The following is a 22140-nucleotide window of genomic DNA, read 5'->3' on the forward strand; positions in this document are numbered from 1 at the left end:
TGAGGCTGGGTCTCAATGCAAGGGGACCCTAAGCATCTAGATTTTCAAAAAAATGTACCTCCTACTGCTTTGAATGCACAAACCTAGTTGATCTCATTCAAACTCTTCATTTTAAAGATGTAGAACCTGAAGTCCAAGGAGGGAAGGCACTCATCCAAGGTTACACAGCCAATTAGTGGCAGAACTGACTCCCCAGCCCAATCTTAAAATAGTTAATTAATTGCCTTTACTCACAACTTTGTCCAGAACTGCTCTTTCTCTGTGTGCCTTACAAACTTAAATGTACACTACAAAAGCTATAAAAGAAAGGACACGAAGAGAAGGATAAAGAAAAAACAGGGAGAGGGAAAAAGAAAGCATTGTGGATTTCAAACTATTCAAGGACTTAGATGGGGATAAGAACCTGTGAAGGTCTGAAATTTCCAATACTTACTAGCTGGACAGGATCTGCACAGAAATTATTTGAGAGTCACACTGCAAACATTATTGGGAATTTTATGATCCCTGAGCTCAGTGGCTGTCATCTTTGTATTGCTATTAATCAGCCAGGCTTGGTCTTCCATTCCCCAGTATAATCTCCTCAATTGTCCTTAGCCCTAGGCTATGCTATGTGATACTTTCACCCCACATTGAGCCTTACCCAATCTTCTGTCTCTTTGCAGGTCAGACAGGCTCCCATCCATCCTTTCTGTGTTAAAGCCACTTACAAGGGGAGGGGGGTGGGGGGATGGGTTAGCCTGGTGATGGGTATTAAAGGGGGCACGTACTGCATGGAGCACTGGGTGTTATACGCAAACAATGAATCATGGAACATTACATCAAAAACTAATGATGTAATGTATGGTGATTAACATAACATAATTAAAAAAAAAATAAAGCCACTTACAGAGTGGCAGAGACAATGTCTCCATGGACCTGAGTTATATGAGTTTGTTTTCTTTTCAGATTTATTTGGGGGGAGGGAGAAGCTGGAAGCCTCCAAACCTTTTTCTACCAATGCATCAACGACATCCCAATCTAGAGGAAGGATTTTCAGCTGTCACAACTGTCTATTTGAAATAGGATCCTGAAAAAAAATAAGCTATTGCAAATTCAAGATTAAGAAAGTGGTTAGGGGGTTTGGTAACACCAATTTTTCAACCACCTTAACCTTCTGCCAATGCACAAGTAATCCTTGCCTTCCGCATTTGTGATTTCTGCTCTTCTGAGCCTTCATAAAAGAGGTCATAAAATGATGCTGAAGTCATTTTAGGTATAGTTTTCAGCTCCCCCATCTCATTTCCCAAAGTATCTGTCACATACCTTCTCTGCTCATACAAGCCCCCTCTACTCAGTCTTACCTCCCACCTTACTGAAACCAAAGTCACACTAAGTGAGCTCCCTAGAACTCCCTTCTCCCTACATTTCTACCCAACATTCTATTTTCTTCTTTGTATCACTTATCTTCTCTGAAACAACTGCCTATATCCATCTACTTGCCCTTTCCTTAACCTCCAGCACTCTGCCTTCTATCTCCACCACTCTTCTACACTCCTCTACTTTCATCAGTAAACACCCCTGGTTTACTGATGAAATAATATTAGTAGAGCATATGGCACATAATAATATTAGTAGAGCATATGGCACAGTTCCTGACACAGAATAAGTACTCAATAACATGGTACCTCTTCCCAAACATAAGCAAACATATGTGTGCACCCATGCATATGCACATGTACACACACACACACACACACACGCATGCACACACACACACAGTCAATTCCAATGGCTTTCATTCTTTCATTCTTTATCTCTTTGTGGCATTTGACACTGTTGACCACTCTCCTTCCATTCTTGAAAGTTTCTGTCACTACGCATTAGTGTAGTGTCTTATTACTCCTTTCTTTTTTCTTCCTATCTCCTCCAAATGTGGTCACATCCTAAGATTCACAGCTGAAATCCCTTATATCTCTAGATTCTCTTTCATAGATTACTGTTACTCAAACTATAGTCCATGTACCAGTGCCCATCAGCACTAGTTACTGGTCCACAATGAGATAAGAAGCTTATCCAGAATGGAAATCACTCACATCACTAAGCACATAGATTAGTTCAACTGGCATTTTTTGGTAACAAAGCTTTCTCGATGAAGGAAGTAGTGCGTTGATTTACATTCTGCCGCAAGTGTCTCCTCTTGCCATGGCCTAGTGCCTCGAGATTTTTTATGCTGTTACAGCTTCAGTATTCATCTCTATTCAAATAAAGTTCATTCAAATCAGCATCTCTAACCCCAGCTTCTTCCCAGAGCTCCAAACCTATATCTTAGCTGCCTGCTAGACCCCAACCACCACCATCAACCTGGATATTCTTTAAACTCAACAAGTTAAAAACTAAACTCATACCTGAAATCCTTTTGGGAGACAAACAAACCTACACATCTCCAAATATGTCTTATATATATATATTTTAACTGTACACATAATACATGAATTCATTTTCCTTGTAAAAATTTTTAAACTTATAAATAAAGTCCATTTTGTATACCATCAACAATCAATCAAGGTCCACTAATCTCCTCCTCAGAAATAACTGTTGTTGATAGTTTGGGTTTGGGTATCTTTCTAGATCTTTTCCTACACATTTGCATACATACACAGAATATGTCACTATAGAAAACATAGGGCACTTTTTTGTTCTTTTTCTTAAATCTCAGTGTTATATTATAATGTATCATTCTCAAATTGTTCTTTGCAGTCAACAAAATATTCGGTAGATCTTTCCATGTCAATCCACATAGATATGTCTCATTCTTTTTTAAGTGCTGACTAGTATTCCATAGAAAAGACGTCCATAGTTTATTTAGCCATTTCCTATTAATAATGAACCTTGTGTCACAGACACTGCTGTGTTCAGCAAACCACTCTATTATCCTCCTGGGCACACAGAAAGTCATAGGTGAGCAATATAACTAGACCTGGCCAATGGAATGTGGATGGAAATATACGTTCTATTCTTAGGCCTGGCACTAATATCTACAACAAACTCCTCTGCTCTCTCTCCCTTCTATTGTGACCATGGGGGCCATATGTGGAAGATGGGAGAAACGGGATCTCTGAATAACTGCGAGGATGATCCCTCTCCTCACTGACCACATTGGAATGCCATGTGAGCATGCAATATATCTTTATGGTGTTAAGTCACTAAGACTTTAGGATTATTTATTACAACATCTATCATTGCTTAGCCTGACTAATACAGACCCTTAGGTTGTTTCCAAATTTTTGCTATTTCAAACAATGCTACAGTGAATGACTTCTGTATATGTGGAGTTGTTTTCCTATGATAAATTCCTTCCTTACAATTTAGCATTTCTCTGACTCAAACCTCATGGTCATTGTTCACTACTCCCATTTTTTGCCCTCCTTCCCATCCAATTAATTACAAAGTTACTTTTTACTTGGTAATGTCTCTTGCATTTCTCCCTTTCCCACCTCGTGTAATATCAACCGGACCAGGGCCTCAACCACCTATCTAGTCTCACTGCATCAATCCCCCACTCACTCTAATCTATCCTCACAACCACAGCTGATCTAAGTTTCATAAACTTCCACTTTAATCACGTCACTATTCTTGCTCAAGAAATGATCACTAGCTCCTCACTCCATATCAGATAAAATATAAACTCCTTGACCTGACACTTAAGGTCGCAACTGAGCCCCATTCTACCTTTTTAACTTTACCATTAGTTACTTCCCCAAAGAAACTGCATTTCAGTTGGAAGTACCTTCCCCTAAATCTGAATTTGCTTCCTATATTCACAATGCTGCTTTGGCTTAGTCCCCTTCTCTATTTATTTGAGTCCTATTCATCCTTTAAGACCAAGATTATACCCTCTCTCTTCTGTGAAACCATCTGTGATCATTTGATCTCACTGGAATCGCCAAGTCCACAAATTCCTTTAACATTTTTACTTCCTCATTTGGTTCATGGATACTCTCTCTTTAACTTTTAAAACAATTTCACCTACCACATCAAGACCTCTCTGTAGAATAATACAGTTTCCCTGCCTCAGGACATCATCTTCTCTGATATCTATCTACACCTTTTTCTTTTCCACTTAGGAGTACTGTGCTCCCTCCTTTTTGTCTCTCTTCTACCACTCATATTTTTTCTTCTGCGATTTTTTAAATAAATATTCTCATAACCTCAAGCCCAATTGCTCTTTCTCTTCTGGCCCTTTTCCACTGACCCAGAGAGACTCCCTCATTTCTTTTGCTTAAATTATTGTCAAAATGGGTACAGGTGGGAAGTTATAACTGTAGGTATTTCAAGAAAAGTAGGGAGGGGGGTCCCCCAGTGGCTCGGTTGGTTAAGCATCCAACACTTGATCTCAGGGTCATGAGTTCAACCCCCACATTGGGCTCCACACTGGGCTTGGGGCCTACTTTTTTAAAAAAGAAAGAAAAATAGGAGCAGCAAAGATCTTGTGGTCATGTTGGGCAGCTCTTGGGAACTTCACAAAAGATATCAGAAGCTAGTATCAAAGTTGGTAAAAGCACCCCAGAAGGGATGAAAGGAGATGAATGGAGAAATGAAAGGAGAGAATGAGACAGTCTGGGGAAAGGGGAAAAATAAAGGCAGAAATTGGGGCAGATATGCAACTAGATCCTTGGATTGAGAAAATAGGCTGGATGGAAACTAAGGGCCAAATGTTTAAAAGGTGAAAAGATTACCACTCCTAGGTAACCAAGAATCTATGATGGCCTGAACATTTTCTTCTTTGTTCCATTTGTGTTTCAACCAAAAGCTCTAATTATGGTTGATAAGTGTTAAGAGCAGTGCTGATGCAACCAAATTAAAGAATGAAGAGCCATATGCTTTAAAGTGAAATTAGACATGATCAAAAAACAAAAACAAAAACAAAAACCTGTGCAGCATCCTCTAAAGTCCTTGAAAGTGCCAAAAGTCTTATTCAGAATCTCTACAAAAGCCTTCATCTTACTTTATCCCACCCCTAATTAAACCAGCTTCTCTCAAAAATACCAGCACTAAAACTCATCTTATTCAACTTTATATTTTATTTTATTTAATTATTAGTACAACAACATTATTTCTCATGTGACTTTTTGTAACAAATATACAATTTCAGCTATGCCGTGGAACAAATTGGATTTATGGATGCACCTGTAAAAGTACTCATCTTTAGCAAGTTCCTGATATAACATGCACTCCAAGGTCCAAACAACTGCCTTACAACCCAACTTTAAAACATCACCTATTATTTACTTTTCTATGTGTTTGTTTCTTGCCTCATCAAACAGCCCATAAGCAACTCAGAGTTAGGGAACCTACCATTTTCATCTCTTATCCAGTGTTTCCCCAACACTAGGCCAGGCACACAACCTGTATCTTCTCCAGGACTGGGTTCAGATAAGAATTCAGTTGAATGGCAAATTAAACCTGCCTTCTCCGTACTTGTTCCTTTCACTTTCTCTCTTCCTTCACTACCAGACTTTTTAAAACAGTAATAGGTCAGGGCAAGTCACTTGACTTCCCTGACATAGTTTCTACACCTGTATCTTGGGTACGTAATAATTTACTTAACTGATGTAAATTGTTGAGGACAGTGGTTATTTAATAAAAGTGGTCCATCATTATTATCTTACTCCTAGGCTCACTATCAATGAATTACTGTTACTAATAGTGAAAGTCAGAACCCATCCCCTCACAGGTGTGCTAGAGTGATAAAAGGATTGAGTACCACTCTCTGAGGTGGTGACTCCATAGATTTCAGAATTTAGTGTTCATAACTGCCTTGAGGATCTCTGATGGACTCAGGAGTGCTCCCCAGGCTTGATTTGCAGGGATGTCTTTATGCTCACTAAAGGTCCACAGAAGGAGGAGTGTTTCCAGCATGTGTAAATTCAGATGTTTCCAGGAGTGCTTCATGCACTACACAATAACATTCCCTCTGGGCTGAGGATGGAGCTGCTTTGAGGCAGATAGGAGCTTTTCCAGAACCAAAAGGTCAGTAAGGTCTGTGGGCCTTACTCTCCAGAAGGCATCTCCAAAACTATAATTGGTTGCTCACACTATCAGAAACAAGATACCCTCGTATATGTATATAATAGTAAATATGAAAAAATACTAAATATTAGATACAGATAAAGAAAGCATCTGTTCCTAATCATTCTGGCTATGTACCTCGGCATACAACAGACCCTCAAGGCAAGGTTCATTGTTACTGGAATGTTTATGAATTTGTATTTCAAAGTAAAAGGGGGGGCAATCCGCGCTCTTAGTCTCCACTTCCTTCCCTGCTATTTGTGTCTCAGCCCACTTGGCCCAGGTTTCTTTTGGTACCATTCTACTGAATATGCTCTCTTTGAGGTCACCAATATCCCAAGTATGGACTCAAGTGAGGCCTGCTCCTATCATCATCTTTCTTGACTGCTGTGCAGTATTTGACACTGTGGACCAGACAATCCATCTCTCCAGGTTTTCCTCCTATCTCTCAGATTATTCATTCTCCCCTTTCAACAACTTTTCTTCCTGTGCCTATCCCTTAAAGGTTGCTGTTTCTAAAGCTCCCATTCATAATGCCCTTTTCATATTTTGCAAACTCTCCCAGGGAAATCTTCTCCACTCCCTTAGCTTCAACTACCACACTGGATGATACATATGTTTTTATCTCCAACCTACATATTTCTCCTCCACTCTAGACCCATATATTCAACTATCTACCAAAACTCTTCAACTAATCTCCATTAATGACACCATCATCTATAAAGTCATCTAAACTAGAAATCTGGGAGTCACAAAAAAAGTTTTCCTTTTCCCTAGTACCCACATTCAATTGTCCACAAAATACTATTATAACATTCTTTGGAATTGCCTCTTAATCATATTCCCTCCTCATTAATTCCACTGTCACTGACTTTGTTCTGACCCTTATCACCTCTCACTTGGATTTTTGCAACAGTGTAATTGGTCTCCCAGCATCTGTTCTTGTCTCCTTCCAAACTGTCTTCCCTGTAGCTATTGGAGTGAGCTTTGTAAATTGTCAGTAATATATCATGCTTCTGCCCCCAAAATATTCAGTGCTAAATCCAAATGCTTTAGTATGGCATAAGGAGGTCCTTCACAGTCACTCTAATTTCCTTTTCTAGCAAGATCATCTGACATTGCTTCAGTCTGAACTGAACTTCTTACAGATCCCTGGACACTCTATGCCCTTTATATTTCTGTGTCTTTGCAAATGCTGTTCCTCATGCCTGAGATGACTCTTCCCTTCTTCTCCATCTTTGAAACATAGTTCAAATGTCACCTCTTTTATGAACACTTCCTTGGTTCCCCTGGAGCAAGGAGAGACTATTCATCTTCTGAGTTAGCATTTCATCCAGGCATCTAATCATCACATTTATTATTCTGTATTTCAATGATTTGTGTGCATCTTTGTCTTGAAGATAGATCTGTGTGTAGAGCTATAAATGAAACAAAGGCAGGACATGGTATCTTATGTGTCTTTATACCTTCAATACCTACTACAGTGCCTGGCACATAGTAGATAATCAATAGCAGTTTTGTGAAAAGATAAATGTGGTTGGCTGCCTAGAAAGGCACTAAACCAATAAAATCATAATAAAACAAAAAAATCTCCACAGAGTTACATGCATGCATTGAGACCCATGGATTACTCGGATCCCAAGCATCCGGGTTCACAGTCAATGGCTACATGAATTCTATTCTAAAGGTGCCTAAGGCAATAATTCTATAGCAGCAACCAGAACTATAATAACCAAGAAACTAAGTTACTTAGTTACTTATGGCACTGTAATATCCCTTTCTATTCTTTAGTACATTCCTTCTTGGCACTGAAGAAGAAAAACACTAACCCTTAGGCTAGTGGTGGAAGTGGAAGTGGAGGGGGTAGTGAGGATTAGCTGACTTCTTCAGTCTCATTCACACGTTTTGGTTTCTATGGAAGAGAGAGAGCACACGTGTGATGTCGTCAAGACTACAAAATCTTCCCTCATCACTCTTGTCTCCAAAGAAGTCAAACCTCTTTTAAGAACTCTATCCTCTGACTTACGCTCACCCACCTTCACTTGTCACACAAAAGAGAACCTTTATCAAGGGAGGAAAGTCTATGATATTTCAGTATGTAGTCAATCTAGTCACCTCTTTTATCATCATACCAGAGTGTGTCTTGATGCAGCTTAATATAGCACAGAAGGAAGAGATTTACAGAGCAGGAGTGAAAATCCAACCCGAACTCAGCAGAAAGAAAGTGGTTAAAGGCAAAAAGTGAGTCAGCTCTACAGGCATTGCCATAGCTGATGGTACCAAGGAAAACATGGACATTCATACAAATTTCACGGAGGTTTGCTGACTGACTTTGTTGTCAATGCCTTATGTTCTCACCATATTAATTAATACTAGGGAAAACATTCAATGAGGACCTGGCAGTGCAGTTTGATTCTCTGCTGTGGACTGAATTGTGTGTCACCAAAATTCATATGTTGAAGCCCTAGCCCTCAATGTGATGATATTTAGAAGTGGGCCTCTCAGAGATCATTAGGTTTAGATGAAGTCATAAGGGTGGGGCCCTCATGATGGGATTAATGGCCATAAGAGAAGAGACACCAGAAAGCTTGCTCTTTCACTCTCTTCATCATATGAGGCCACAGTAGGAAGGCAGCCATCTGCAAGTCAAGAAGAGCAGTCTTACCAGAACCCAACCATCCTGATGTGAGATTTTCAGCCTCCAGAACCATGAGAAATAAATTTATATCGTTTAAGCCACCCAATCTATGGCACTTTGTTATGGCAACCCAAGCTGATTATGACTCCCTCCTAGGATTCCCCTCAAAGGTAGCAACTCCAAGTTATTAGTGGTGAGTTAATTTAGTGTATACTATCTGTGTCTGCTCCCAGTTCCCCCAACTCTTCTATTCCTCAAGAAGCTCAAGAGAAGTTTCAAATTGCACTGGAGTGCTTCTTCCCACTCCTCTTGTTTGTTTTCCTTGAGGCTATGTTCACGTGAACAATTCAAGACATTTCCATCTTTATGCCTTTTATTCCTGAAATTTCAAAGAAGCTTGCAGATTAGGCAAAGTTCTCCTCATCTCCACTCCAAGTTTCCATTTCTCCTATGAAGAAGAAGTAGAATAAGGCTGCAGTTCTGTGCTGCAGTTGGAAGAAAAGTCGGTATTCTTGGGAAAGAATGGAAGCACAGGGAGGATTTTGAAAGGAAACAATATTCTCAGGCAAGGATAGGAGGAAGTGGTTAATGGAAGGGGGAGGTAGTATTGATAAAAAGCAGATGCCTCCTACCGCAGGTTTGGAGTGGACAGCAAATGAGTAGGAATGGCAATGGCTGATGTAATGTGCTGTTCTATCATTTCTAGAGAGCCTGACACAATTTGTAGTGAAACTATCCTCTACAGAACTTTATTGATTTGGAAAGTATTCACTTGGAGGATTCAATGGTAATGAACAACAAATGAGTATCTGCCTCACAAGGCTGTTGGGGAAATTAAATGAAATAATATATGGAAAGTGTTTAGCATGGACCCTGGCTTATAGTAATCAATCCATAAGTGGAAGCTGTTGTTATAATTGCTATTGTTGCTGGTGGTGGTGGTTAAATTAGGGTTTCTTTATTATGGTAACTGTGTTCCTGTCAATGTTAGATTTTCCCTGAGTTGGTTTTGTCACAACAGCAATTGTAGTGAGGGGAGACAAGTGAGTTGATAGCAGTCCTGGACAATAACCTGAGAAACAGTGAATTAAGAGACTGTTGAAATGCACCATCCATCCCACTACATGAACTTAGGAGTCATCAGTGACATCTCCTTCTCTGCCTCTGCCCCTCACTCTCAATCTACCACCAAGCTCTATTTATTTCTTCTCTTAAATATCCATTTACTGGCTACCTAACTGTTCTCCCAACTTCTCTTATTCCTCCCCGATGGTCTATTCTTCACAAAAAGGTCAGCGTAATCTTCTTAACATGTAAATTATGACATCCTATTGACCATGACAATTTAAACACATGCATTTACCTCCACTCTTTTGGCAAACCTCACTAAAATGATCATTTCACGAGAGATGATGATACCAATACAATTTTTGAAGCTAGAAAATAGAAATACAAGGGTAACTGACTTAGCAGACCTGAGGAAATTGATTCCAAAACTGGCAGTGGGAAAAGTTGATAAGCAAAACAATTCACAACAAAGAACTTCCAAAGGTTCAGCAGTTGGTGGTACCAGTACTTCTGGAAGTGAGGGTGAAATTGAGGCTGAAAAGGAGAATATGCTTAAAATTTTATTAACCAGTTAGATCTCAATATCCCATCTACAACTTCACACAATTGGATGATTGTCTCTGCCCTCCTCCCCATCAGAATATGTGAGGTTTATTCTCTGGAGAGAGTAAAAAGAAAGGTCTCTGGATTGGGGAAACATTGAACACAATTGAGGCAGAGGTACTATATGAAAAACAGAAGGATTAAAAAGTTTACTTATTGATTGTTGAGACTCCTAGCCCCTTACCTCACTTGGTTCTCAGGATTCTGGCAATCAGACTTAAAGCCTCCAGGCAAGGTATTGGAATATTCTTCTTTGGAAATATAAAACAACAACAACAACAAAAAAGACTTAAAGATACTTGCATAAGGGGTTGGTCAATGAAAAAAGCCAACCAGATCATCTTGTAGTAAAGCCCCGTTGTAGTAGACAAACCCTAAAGTGATCCTCAACACATCACACCTCCTGGTTTTCATTCCTTTGTGTAAATCTCTCCCCTGGAATGTTGTTGGGACCTGTGACTTGCTTCTAACCAACAGAATATGGCAAAGGTAATGGGATATACTCCCATGATTAAGTTACATTATATAAGGTTCTGCCCTAGCAGACTGGAGCCAGGGTCTCTTCTTGTGGGCTTGATGAAATAAGAAGCCATGCTGAAGAATCCCACATGGCGAGGAACTGCCAGTACCTTTAAGGAACAGTGGGTGGCCTCTAGCCAACAGCTAGCAAAAAGCCAGGACCCTCAGTTATATGGCCACAAAAAAATAAATCCTGCCAAAAACCTGAGTGGGCTGGAAGCAAATTATTCCCCAGTCAAATCTCCAGATAAGAATGCATCCTAAACAACACTTTGATTCATCCTGTGCAGAAGGCCCAGCTATGCCAAGCTTGAATTCCTGATGCCTAGAAACTATGAAATAATCAATGTGTGTTGTTTTAAGTCACAAACTTTGAAGTAATTTATTACATAGCAATAGAAAACTAGTGCACACATAGTCTACAAGTCTCACTAAACACTCTGATTTTCTAATCAGCTTTTTAGGAACCTACTTATAAACATAAGCAGATAGCCAAGGATGATGAGGTATCTGAGGAAAACCTCTGATATCAGAGACAGAGATCTAAACAAACAAACCAAAAACTTAAAAGAAACAGAGAGATGAAAAATAACCATTAATATCAAGAGATTAGAGAAGATATTGCATCCACTAAACAAGAACAAGGTGATATTTTTTAAAATAGGATACTGAGAGAAGACAAAATTACTCTTAAAAATTCTTTGAAATTCTTATCAGAAAGAGTTGTGTAAAAAGGAATTTGTCTGGTCTTCATCCCAGGTTCCTGGGATGGAGGTTCTACACCCTTGGAATTTCTTGAGTGATAGGATTGTCTTTGTTATTCATGATAGGCCTCTGGAACCATGTTTGAATTTATGCTAATGAGGTGATTTATGGTGGGCTCCTAGATAGTTTCAGGATTGGGGCTGGCCATGCTGGAAAGACTAGAAAGACTAACCATGAGTGTTAGGGCTTTGAGCCAGATGGTATCAGCTTGACTTGATCTCTGTGGAGAAGGAGGGAGTTGGAGATTGAGTTCAATCACATGGTCAATGATTCAATTGTGTCTAAAAATAAAGCCGCACATATACAAAAAGAAATCTCTCGACACCAAGGCGAGCTTCCTGGTTGGTGAGTACATTAATGTGTCAGGAAAGTGCATCCTGCTCCACTGGTGGGGGAGGGGGGCAGGTAGGACATGGAAGCTGAACATTTGATAACCTCCGGGAACTCACTCTACAGATCTCTTCATTTGGTTAGGCTAGTCTTGATTTGCATCCTTTGTAATGAAAATGTAGTAGGAAGCATAGCACTTTCCTGAGTTCTATCAGTCGTTCTAGAGACTAATCAAACCTGAGGGAGTCATGGGAACCTCTGAATTTGTAGTCAGTAGGCAAGAAATGTGAGTGTCTTGGAGACCCCTGAATTTGTGGCTGCATCTGAAATGATGGCAATCTTTTTGGGAACTATGCACTTAGCCAGTGAGGTTTATGCTAACTCCAGGTAGTTAGTGTCAAAATTGCATTGCAGTATTGCAAAAGATAAAACTGAAGAAATATCCCAGGAAAAGAGCAAACAGACAGACAAAGAGAAGGGAAAAGGAAGATAAAATATGAGTAAATTACAGGATTGGTCCAGGAAGTATAACATAAGAATAATGAGTTCCAGGGGGAAAAAAAAAAGTAAAAAAAAAACAAAAAACAAAAAACTGGAGAGACTAAGATGAAATAAATAATTCAAGAAAACTTCCCAGGATTAAAAGACAGTTTTAAGATTTAAAGAGCTCACAGAATGCCCAGTACAATGGAAGAAAATAGACATGCACCAGGGTATATCAATGTGACGTTGCACACATAAGGGCAAAACAAAGAACCTAACAACTTCTAGAGAGGAAAAATTAAAAAGGTAACTCACAGGAGATCAGGAATCAAAATAGTTTCAGTCTTCTCAAAAGTTAGGAGCCAAAAGACAATGAAGTAATGTCTTCAAAATTATTAGAGATATGGCAAGATGAGAGCAGTGCCACAGATCTAAAGAACAATTAGGCCGTGCCGAAGCAATTCAGAAGGATGTCTCCCAGAAGATGAAATTGATAGAAGAGCCAATGCTTTCAATGCTATCAATCTTCACACACTGAGAGAAGAGTTAGGCAGTTGAGGAACAGGTTATAGATGAAGTAATGTTAAGTTTATGGAAAAATAAAGAAATTGAATAAATAAGACAATTATCAGCTCCATTAAAAACACAGATGTGCAAGAAAGGAAAAGTAATCATAGTATGCTATAACTCAACTGTGAATAGGATTTCACATAATATAATAATGATATAATAATATAAACACTGAATATTGATGTAATCAAAATTACAACATAATTGTACTAGCAGAGGGGTAGAATGGGAAGTTTGTGTTTGTGTGTACATGGAGCTAATGGTGATAATGAGCTAAACTCTTCTCTTCCATAGAATACTTAATCTGAAAATTATAAATTAGCTTTATAAGCATGCTATTTAGCTAAAGGAGTTCAAAGTAGCTGCCGCTGGTGAATTGATAATGGGGGGGTGACAGCTGTTACAAATAACTATTTGTTTCTTTAAACTGCATATAAAGTAAAAAAATTAGAAAACAAAAACTGCTTTTAAAATAAAATTTAAATAAGATCATGTCACCAAATTGCTTAAAACTCCTAGTGGTTTACCACTGCAATGAGAATCAAATCCTAACTTTCTCATGACTTATATGGCTCATCATGATCTGAATCCTGCCTATTTATACTTCATCTCATACTTCTCCCCTACCCCTGCTCCCCGCATCTCTAGGCTCCAGCCACTCTGGTCTACTTTCTCTTCCTCAAACATAACAAGCTTGTCCCCATCTCACAGCCTTTGTGCTTGCTGTTCTCTCTGCCTGGAATCACTCTCCGCAGATCTTCACATGGTTGAATCCTTCTTTTCGTTCAGGACTCAGCTGAAAGCTGCCTCTTTGGAGATATTTTCCACAATCAGACAAACCCAAATTGGGGGACAGTTCTGAAAGTAACTTACCTGTACACTTTAAAAATGTCAATGTCAAGAAAAACAAATAGAAGCTGGGGAATATTCTAGATTAAAGGAGACTAAAGAGACAAGAACAACTAAATGCAATCTATGATTTAACCCTCTATATTTTTAAAAAGTTATACAGAGCATTATTGGGACAACTGGAGAAATTTTAATACATGTTGTATATTAGATAATATTAATGTATCATTGTTAAGCCTCCTGAGTGTGATAATTATATTGTGTATATACAAGAATGTTCTTGTTCTTATGAGAGAGATGCTACAGTGCTTATGGGTAGAGTGTCATGATGTCTGCAACTAACTTTCAAATGGTTCAGCCAGAGAGAGAGAGAGAGAGAAAGAGAGAGAGAGAGAAGAGTTATAGATATCAAGCAAATGTGGCAAAATGTTAACAGTTGGTTAATATTAATGAAGAATATATGTGTTCACTGTATTATTCTTGCAACTTTTCTGTAAGATTGAAAACTTTCCAAAACAGAAGTTGGTAGGGAAAAAAATATTGAACTTCAGTAGGTTTGTTGATAGTAGTGTTGATGAAGTAATTGCAAATTATTTTGGATATGTTATAGGATTAAACATATTGACCAAAGTAGTCCTCTAGGCAGTTCCTATCACATCATCCTGTTTTGCCTACTTCATCACATTTATCATTTATCAAAATAAAACATTATTTTGTTTATGTATTCATTTGTCTGTTTAATGTTTGTATTTCTCCCAGCTCCTACCCATAAATACTATTTGAGTAGAGATGGTGTCTGTCTTATTTACTGGTGAATTCCCAGCTTTCAAACAAGGGCCTAGCACATAGTAGATGTTCTTGTGGAATAAATGAATGAAACAATCCCAAGAAACCTTGGGTAGAAACAATGGTCAGGCCACTGCAGTCTTGTTCCTAGGGTCAAGTTAAGGCTCTGAAGCCCAGTTGGGAAAGAGCCTTGTTATTGCAGAGACCTGTGAAGCTGAGAGAGAAAAAGGAGAGGGAAGTCAGCCTCATTCTGGCATATGGAGCGTGGTTAAAGGGAATAAGACCTATCAGAAATGGCAGTGACCCCAAAGATTACAACTAGAGGATAGGGACTTAAAACTAAAGGTGATTGATGACAGAGAGGTCCTGGAAAGGACTGTTTAATGCTTTAATCTCCATACAAGACAAGTGAGTTATATGACACCTGTCCTTGCAAGTCACTTCAATTGTGTAAAGACTCTTCCTTGAAATTCCCTCTTATCACAGAGCCAATGAATTGTACGTTTAGAGCTAAATCTCAGTAAGAGAGGAGAAACAGGGGAAGAGAAAGGGGTATCTTAGAACACAGTAGGTGATTCTTTGGGGGAAAGGAAAGTTACCTTCCTCCCCCTCTTTTCATCACAGGAGTTCTGTCTGTCAAACTCTTTTTTTTTTTAATTTCCTTTCCTTACCTGTTTCTTCCTCATCCATCATTCCCCTGTTTCCTACCCCTGGCACTAACCCCACTAACCTGGGGTTAGTGCCAGAAAGAAGTGCTTGTGGAGACTAGTGAGGTAGTAAAATAATTTTGTGCAGGGACAATTCTTACTAAAATAATCCTTTTGTGCTTCTGAATAAGGACACACACACACGTTCAAATATTGAGAATGAGTATTGCAGTTGTCTGCCTGCTTCCATTATTGACATCACACCATGAGGGTGCTAAGACAGAATTTTTTTCAGTCTTTCTAAACGCCATCACATCAGGAATCCTATCAGCTCTACACACTCTCCTACCCCCACCCTTACCCCTCCCACACACCTGTGACCTGTCACACCACATTCTATCACTTCTTTCTCTGTGGCCTTAAAGCAATCTTTTCTCTTATTAATCTGAGCTCAGTTTAGATCCTTGGCAGTTCAGAACTGGATGACTGTTTCTAATCAATTTCCCCCATATCTAAGCCATAGTAAGTCAAAGATTCTGCAAAGATCCATTTTCTTATCCTCCCTCAAATTGTCCTCGATCTCTTAATCTGCTTTCAGGTCTACAACCATCCCACTCCAGCCTGCCTAAGAACTTTCTCTCATCTCCTCCATTCCACTGTTCATTCATCATCAGTTAGAATTTCAAATTAGGAATTCCATTAGCATGTTGAGTCCATGGAAGCCAAATGACCCATTATGGACTGAATCCAAATGTATAGGCAGGTGGTTAAGCAGGTCGGGCCAGCAGCCTTGGCAATGCAGACCCAAAACTAGAGGTTGCAGTAAAAATCAAGAAAGAATCATGATTTCACAAATGACCCTGAATTAACTGGATCCCAGCTCAAGGGGGACAACGTAGATTTGTAGATGATTCTAGAACAAAGTATGCCATCAAGGATAATTTTTCTCACTGGTTGGTTCTACCATGTCACCCCTATACTCAAACAGTCTTCATTGGCTCTCAATTACCTTTAAAATCAAATCTTCAAACCCTTAAGTCTGGCATTCAAAGCCTTTTACATCTCCCCATTCTTCTTACCGCTTACTCTGCTCTTACCTTATCTCTCATCAATCCTTGGTATAATCTGTCTACCTCAACCAGCCTGGCATATTCTCACTACCAGGTTGCAATTCTTGCTCCTCTCCTTGCCTGTAATGTCTTTTCACTTCCTCTTTGCAGATCCACATTAACTGCATCATTTAAGACTCACTTCAAGATATACCCCCTTCTAAGAAGCTTTCCCTGATTCACTCACAGTATCACTGATACTTTGTGCTAAAACAGACTTTAAAGCTCGCTGATCAAGTTCAACTTTACCTCCCCCCCACACACACCAATTTTTCAGATGAGAAAACTTAAGGCCCAAAGATACTAAGTGATTTGTATAAGGTCTGTGAGTTTAGTGGTAGCAACTTAATCTCAAGCCAGATTTCCTGACTTCCTTTTCAATTTCTTTTCCACATTGTTACACTTTTTCCCAATGATCCTCCCCACATACACACACACAAGTACAGTGTGGTGTCATGCTCATAAACTAACATCTGTATTTGGATTGTTTTTCACCTGTATTTGGTTTATCTCAACCACTAAGTTCTAATAATTCTTGAGGGAAGGGATTATGTATAATATTTCTGCCCCCTCTTCTCCTTCCCCATGGCACCTAAAAGGGCTGCGTATACCTCAGACGGGCAGTAAATACATCTTAACTGTGGAGTGCTTCATTTCAAGAAAATATAAAAAACAAAACCAATAAAATGAGTACACCAGGGGTGGATTATTATATCACATACATATTCAAAAAGGTTCCTTTAAACAGGGACCTCCTATAGTGAACTTGGTTACAGATCATTAACTACCATCCAGAGAGAGAGAGAGAGAGAGAGAGAATGAGAACTGAGAAACCTCGAGGTAAAAATGTAAGAATCACTGCTCCTCTTACAGGCTTGAGAAATAGAAGGGTGTTAAGGCAGACTTCCCACTTTGCAATAGAGAGGATTTACACAGCCCCTGTCTTGCAACCCCCAACTCAGCACTAGCTCTGCTGTCTCTCTCTCGGCTGGGAGTTGAGTGATACAAGTTCTAAATGTCCGTTCCACCATTAATTATCTCTGTGACCTAAGACATATCACTTAATCTCACTGGACTTGTGTTTTCTCGTCTGTAAAAAGTTAGGGGGTGGGGGTGTGGGATGGACCTGCTTTGCCTCACACATTTGTTATGAGGCTGAAGTGAGATAATATATGTGAAAGTGCTTTAAAAATCAAAAGGCATTATATGAATGCAAGGTATTAACTTTTTAACTCCCAGTCCTGTATCAATTAAATCATAGGAGCCTAGAGCAAGCAAAGGATAACAGGTTTGCATGTTAATCCCATCTAAATTAATTGTCAGAATCCTCTACCTTCTTTGTAAATGCTGATCTTCATCCCGTCTCTTTATTTTATTTGGTAGAATATTATAAAGGTTGCTATTTTGGCTTTGCACATTGCCGAGGTGGCAGGAATGGGGGAGGTTGGCAGCTGCTAAGACTCAGGAGAGGCACCTATTTCTTTCCTAAATTGCTCTAAAGGGGAGGGGGAGGGAAACTGAAGTTGTTCCTCAAGTAAAAAAAGGGCCTCTACTCTAGCTCTACAGTGTCACTCTCTCATTCAATAATGAAAATTGAAAAAAAAGGAGAAATAAAAGCTTTAATTTTGCCACATTTCTCAAGTTTTCTCTTCTTTACCTCTCCAGAATTCCTAGTATGCCTGAAATCAAAGGATCTCTGTGCTGGCTTGGATGAGTTTATTTTGGGTGGAATCAGGATAAATGTGAGGCTTCATCTAGCCCAAATGGGTAACTTATATAATATGCTCTAAAGTCCAGCATTAGGGACCATGTCTGCCCTGGGACATCCAGATCCATGTCCACTCAAACCTCTGTGGAAATGGTCCTTGTTCTTATTCTTATGCAGCTCTTGGCCTTTATATCAGTATTGTTCAATTAGAAAAGAGCCTCTTAAGAGATCATCAATCATTTGAAATATCAAATACTGCTAAAAAGCAATGCGGGGGGGGGAAAGACACCCTAACTGGTAACCTGCAATGAATCATCCACTTAACAGACATCTCCTGAATCCTTACTACAACCTCAGCCCTGGGTCAGGTTTTGAGGAAAACACACAAGCATCTCAGTAAAGCTTTCTCTGTTAAGAGACTAGCAGACTATGGGGGAGAGGAAGAAATAGATAAGACATAGCACCAGTGTCTCCCCAAGTCAGGCACTAATGAACTCTGAACTCCCCCCCCCCCCCCCCCACAGTGGTCCCATTGTACTCAATGTTGGGCTGAGGAGAGACTAAAAAACAAAACAAAACCTTAGTATAACACAAAGCAATGAGGCAGCTTGTGATGTACTGAGAAATGTCTTAAAAATTAAATTAATCATAATTAAATCCAGGCAGTATATAACCCACCCTAATGGAGCCAAAACCAATGCACAAACAACTATTTTAGCATTCACCCTCAAACTGACTTTGCAGCAAGAGTTTACATCATAAATTTTGGACTCCTTGTAATTAAGTATAGAATTATAGACAAGAGTATCAATGAACATACATAAAGCAATAGCTCCAACTTGTCCCCTGGTGGTGTCCTGCTTGATGACACCCGATCTATGCCAAACCCCACCCTATTGCTCTCTAACCCAAGAAGCCATCCTGATCAGGGACTCCTCCAACTTCAGCCCTTCTAATTATATGCCAGCGTTCGGTGAAAATAAGATTTAAATGTGAGATATTGGCCCCTTCTAAAGACAGAGATTTCACAAAGTCTGAAAGCCTGAGAAGTGAGCTCTAAACATAGGCATACTGGCTGGTCAGATCTGACATCTGCATGTTTTTCAGTCCTGAACTCAGGGTTAAAAGCAGCTTGGCTGCTTACATGTGGGATGGAAGAGAGGAGAAAAAGCCCAAGGAGGGTGAAAAAGATGGACCCTTTGTGTGGATTTACTGGAAGGAGGCCTGCCATCAGTGAGAGACTTGATAGGCAGGGCTCACCTCCCCTGGGTTTCCCCAGCCCCAGAGGTTAGGGATGGTCCTGACACTAGCTTAGTAACTGCCAAGGAGTGTAACCCTTCTCCAGAAGGGTGGGCTTAGGCTATGATGCAGCAGTGAGGATCTGGGAAATGCAGATCTCATCAGAGATTCTGGTCTTTGGAGGTGGGGGGGGGGGGGGGTGGGAATACCTTCTTCTGTATTATTTTTTTCTGGGACGTGGTGTAGGGAACAGAAAAATGCAGCAGGTTCTAGAAAATTCTGGGTGGGTCAGTGTCATTTGGCAAAAGAAGAGGGATTAGTGGAGGATATGGTCTGGGAAGAGAGGGTTAGAGGAGGGGCTGCAGAAGGAGGGCTGCCATCCACAACTGCAGTATTATGTGTGTCAGAGATAAATTCACTTGTCATATTTCAAATTAGGTTTATAGATACTTTCCCCATCCCCCACACAGCAGTGGCTTAACGGGTGGTCTTCTCAATTTTTAATTGCAATTTTGCAGTATATTGGCGTCTGAAGTCTAGGTCTGACTGAGATGATGGTTTGTATATATGTGTACGTGACTAACAGTCGAGAGATCTTCTAAAGTCTCCCGATGAGGTGGGAAGGGTGCTGCGGCAGGGACCGGCTGTACTCTTCTCAAGAGAATCTTCCATCCCTAACGTCAGAGTGCTATTGAGGTATCAGGAGGTGAAAAAGGTGTGGGTGATGCAGTGAATTTCCCCCAGCCCAAGATACACACACACACACACACACACACACACACACACACACACACATTAACAAGTTCAGTAAAAAGTCCCGTTGATGCCTGGGAAGTCCAGCTAAGAGCAAAAGGCAGTCTCCCATGGCCAGGGCGAGCCAGGCAGACTCCCGAATCGCCGCGGAGACCAGGGCAGCCTTCTCTCCGGAGCGCGCAGCCTGGCCGCCGCTTCCCGGGGAACTCTTGCCTTGCTCTAGGGGCTACATCTGCAGGCTGCGGAAAGCCAGGGCTCCAGCCCTTTCTCATTACACACCTTCCCCAAAGCACCCCAAGCCCAGTACCCAACGGCAAACCCCTCAGATCTGGCGAAACTCAAAAATGCAAAAACTGAGGCGGGGGGCAAATTGTACCTCAATCCAAAGGACTGAACACACACACACACACACACACACACACGCACGCACAGGCGCGCGCGCGCGCGCACACCTACCCCAACCCCGTGCCGCTTAATTTCTTTCCCCGGGTTAGAAAAGAGGATTACTTGCCCACAGAGGCTTGGAGATGGGGGGGCAGGAGGTTGGTCCGAGGCTAGGCTCACCTGCTGCTGAGGTGAGAGAGCAGACACAGGATGCAAGCTGTTAGGAGCCGCAGCTCACAGCTGAGTGGTTGGGGGTTGCAAAGACCCTCAAGTTCTCCTCTGGCTTTTTTTTTTTTTTTTTTTTTTTTTTTTTTTTTCCTTTTCCCCCCCCAAAGGGAAAAACCGCGGGGCCCCAACGGGCCCGCCCCCCGCCGATCCACGCCCCCCTCCCCTTTTTTGTCACCCCCCCCCTTCCCGCACGTCGCTAGGAGGTCATCAAGCGCTCTGTCCAGTCCGCGTTCGCAAGCCCCTCTGCTTCCCGCCCATCGGGCCCGTGGCTGCTTACGAAGAGGTGTGCGCTCACCGAGGGGCGTGTTCCAGCACTGGGAGACGCCGAGCGCCCCTGGGTTAGACCTCAGAGCGGAGCCAGCCATGGAGCGGGGCGGGGGAAAGTTTGGCACCCTGCAAGGGGTCGTCGAACAAGAGTGGGCGGGGCGCCCGAGGCTACTTTAGCCCTCCAAGCTCAGGGGCGCGAGCTGCCCAGACCTGAGGCGGTGTGCGGCCATGGACCGCGGAGCTGCCGCGGCCCAGGGCACTGCCCCGCCTCAGGATGGAGAGCAGCCCGCGGAGTCTCCCGAGCCGCCGCCTCCGTGGCCGCCGCCGCCGCCGCCGCCGCCGCCGCCGCGGGCTCCTGCGCTGCTCCACGCGCCTTCGCCAGAACCGGCACCGCGGTTCGCTCCAGAACCCTGTCCGAAGGCGACCCCAGAACCAGCCACAGAAGACACAGAAACGGTCGCAGAACCAGATACAGAACCGGCCCCAGAGCCGGCTCCAGAACCAGCCACAGAACTCGACAAAGAACCGGTCTCAGAACCAGCCACGGAACCGGCCCCCGAGCCGGCTCCGGAACCAGCCCCAGAACCAGCCCCAGAACCAGCCACAGAACCGGCCTCTGAGCCGACCCCAGTACCAGCCACAGAACCGGCCCCCGAGCCGGCCCCAGAACCAGCCCCAGAACCAGCCATAGAGTCCTGCCCTGAGCCGGCTCAAAAGTCCCGTACGGAGCCGAGCCCAGCACCACGTCTACTGCAGTGTCCGGTGGTCGCTCCAGAGAGGGGTCTAAAGACCTCATCATCGCCCCGAACACCACTGCTGTTCTCCAGTATAAAGGTAAGAAAAAGACCCACTGGGGCGTGCGGGGGGAAAGAAGCAAAACGAGGCCGGATGGCTATCGAGCTCCTGGGACTCTAGGTATCCTAAGCATCCCATTTGGCTGCCACCGTCTGGCAAAGATGCGCGGAGAGATGCGGGGATGGAGGAGCCCGGGGGAGTGAGAAATGGTTGGGAGGCGGGAAGCAACATGTGGAAGCGAGAGTGGGCTGTTGGGGCTAGAAGCAGGGTGACTGCACGGGTTGGGAGTCGGAGCAGTCTTCCCCATGGGGAGAAGTGGCAGTGCAGTGAGCGCTTATATCTTGAAAAAGA

The 22140-nt window shown here is 41.8% G+C and overlaps 1 protein-coding gene across 1 annotated transcript in view; it reads left to right on the forward strand.

Moving 5' to 3' along the window:
• Positions 1-21222: 21222 nt before the first annotated feature.
• Positions 21223-22140, forward strand: part of DGKK (diacylglycerol kinase kappa) — a 148562-nt gene continuing 147644 nt past the window's right edge. The window contains exon 1 of the mRNA XM_044911813.1: positions 21223-21828. Within this exon, the coding sequence (XP_044767748.1) occupies positions 21223-21828 (606 nt within the window). The remainder of the gene's footprint in view (positions 21829-22140) is intronic.

Source organism: Neomonachus schauinslandi, chromosome X (assembly GCF_002201575.2).
Source record: "Neomonachus schauinslandi chromosome X, ASM220157v2, whole genome shotgun sequence".
In the NCBI taxonomy this organism is placed as follows: domain Eukaryota; kingdom Metazoa; phylum Chordata; class Mammalia; order Carnivora; family Phocidae; genus Neomonachus; species Neomonachus schauinslandi.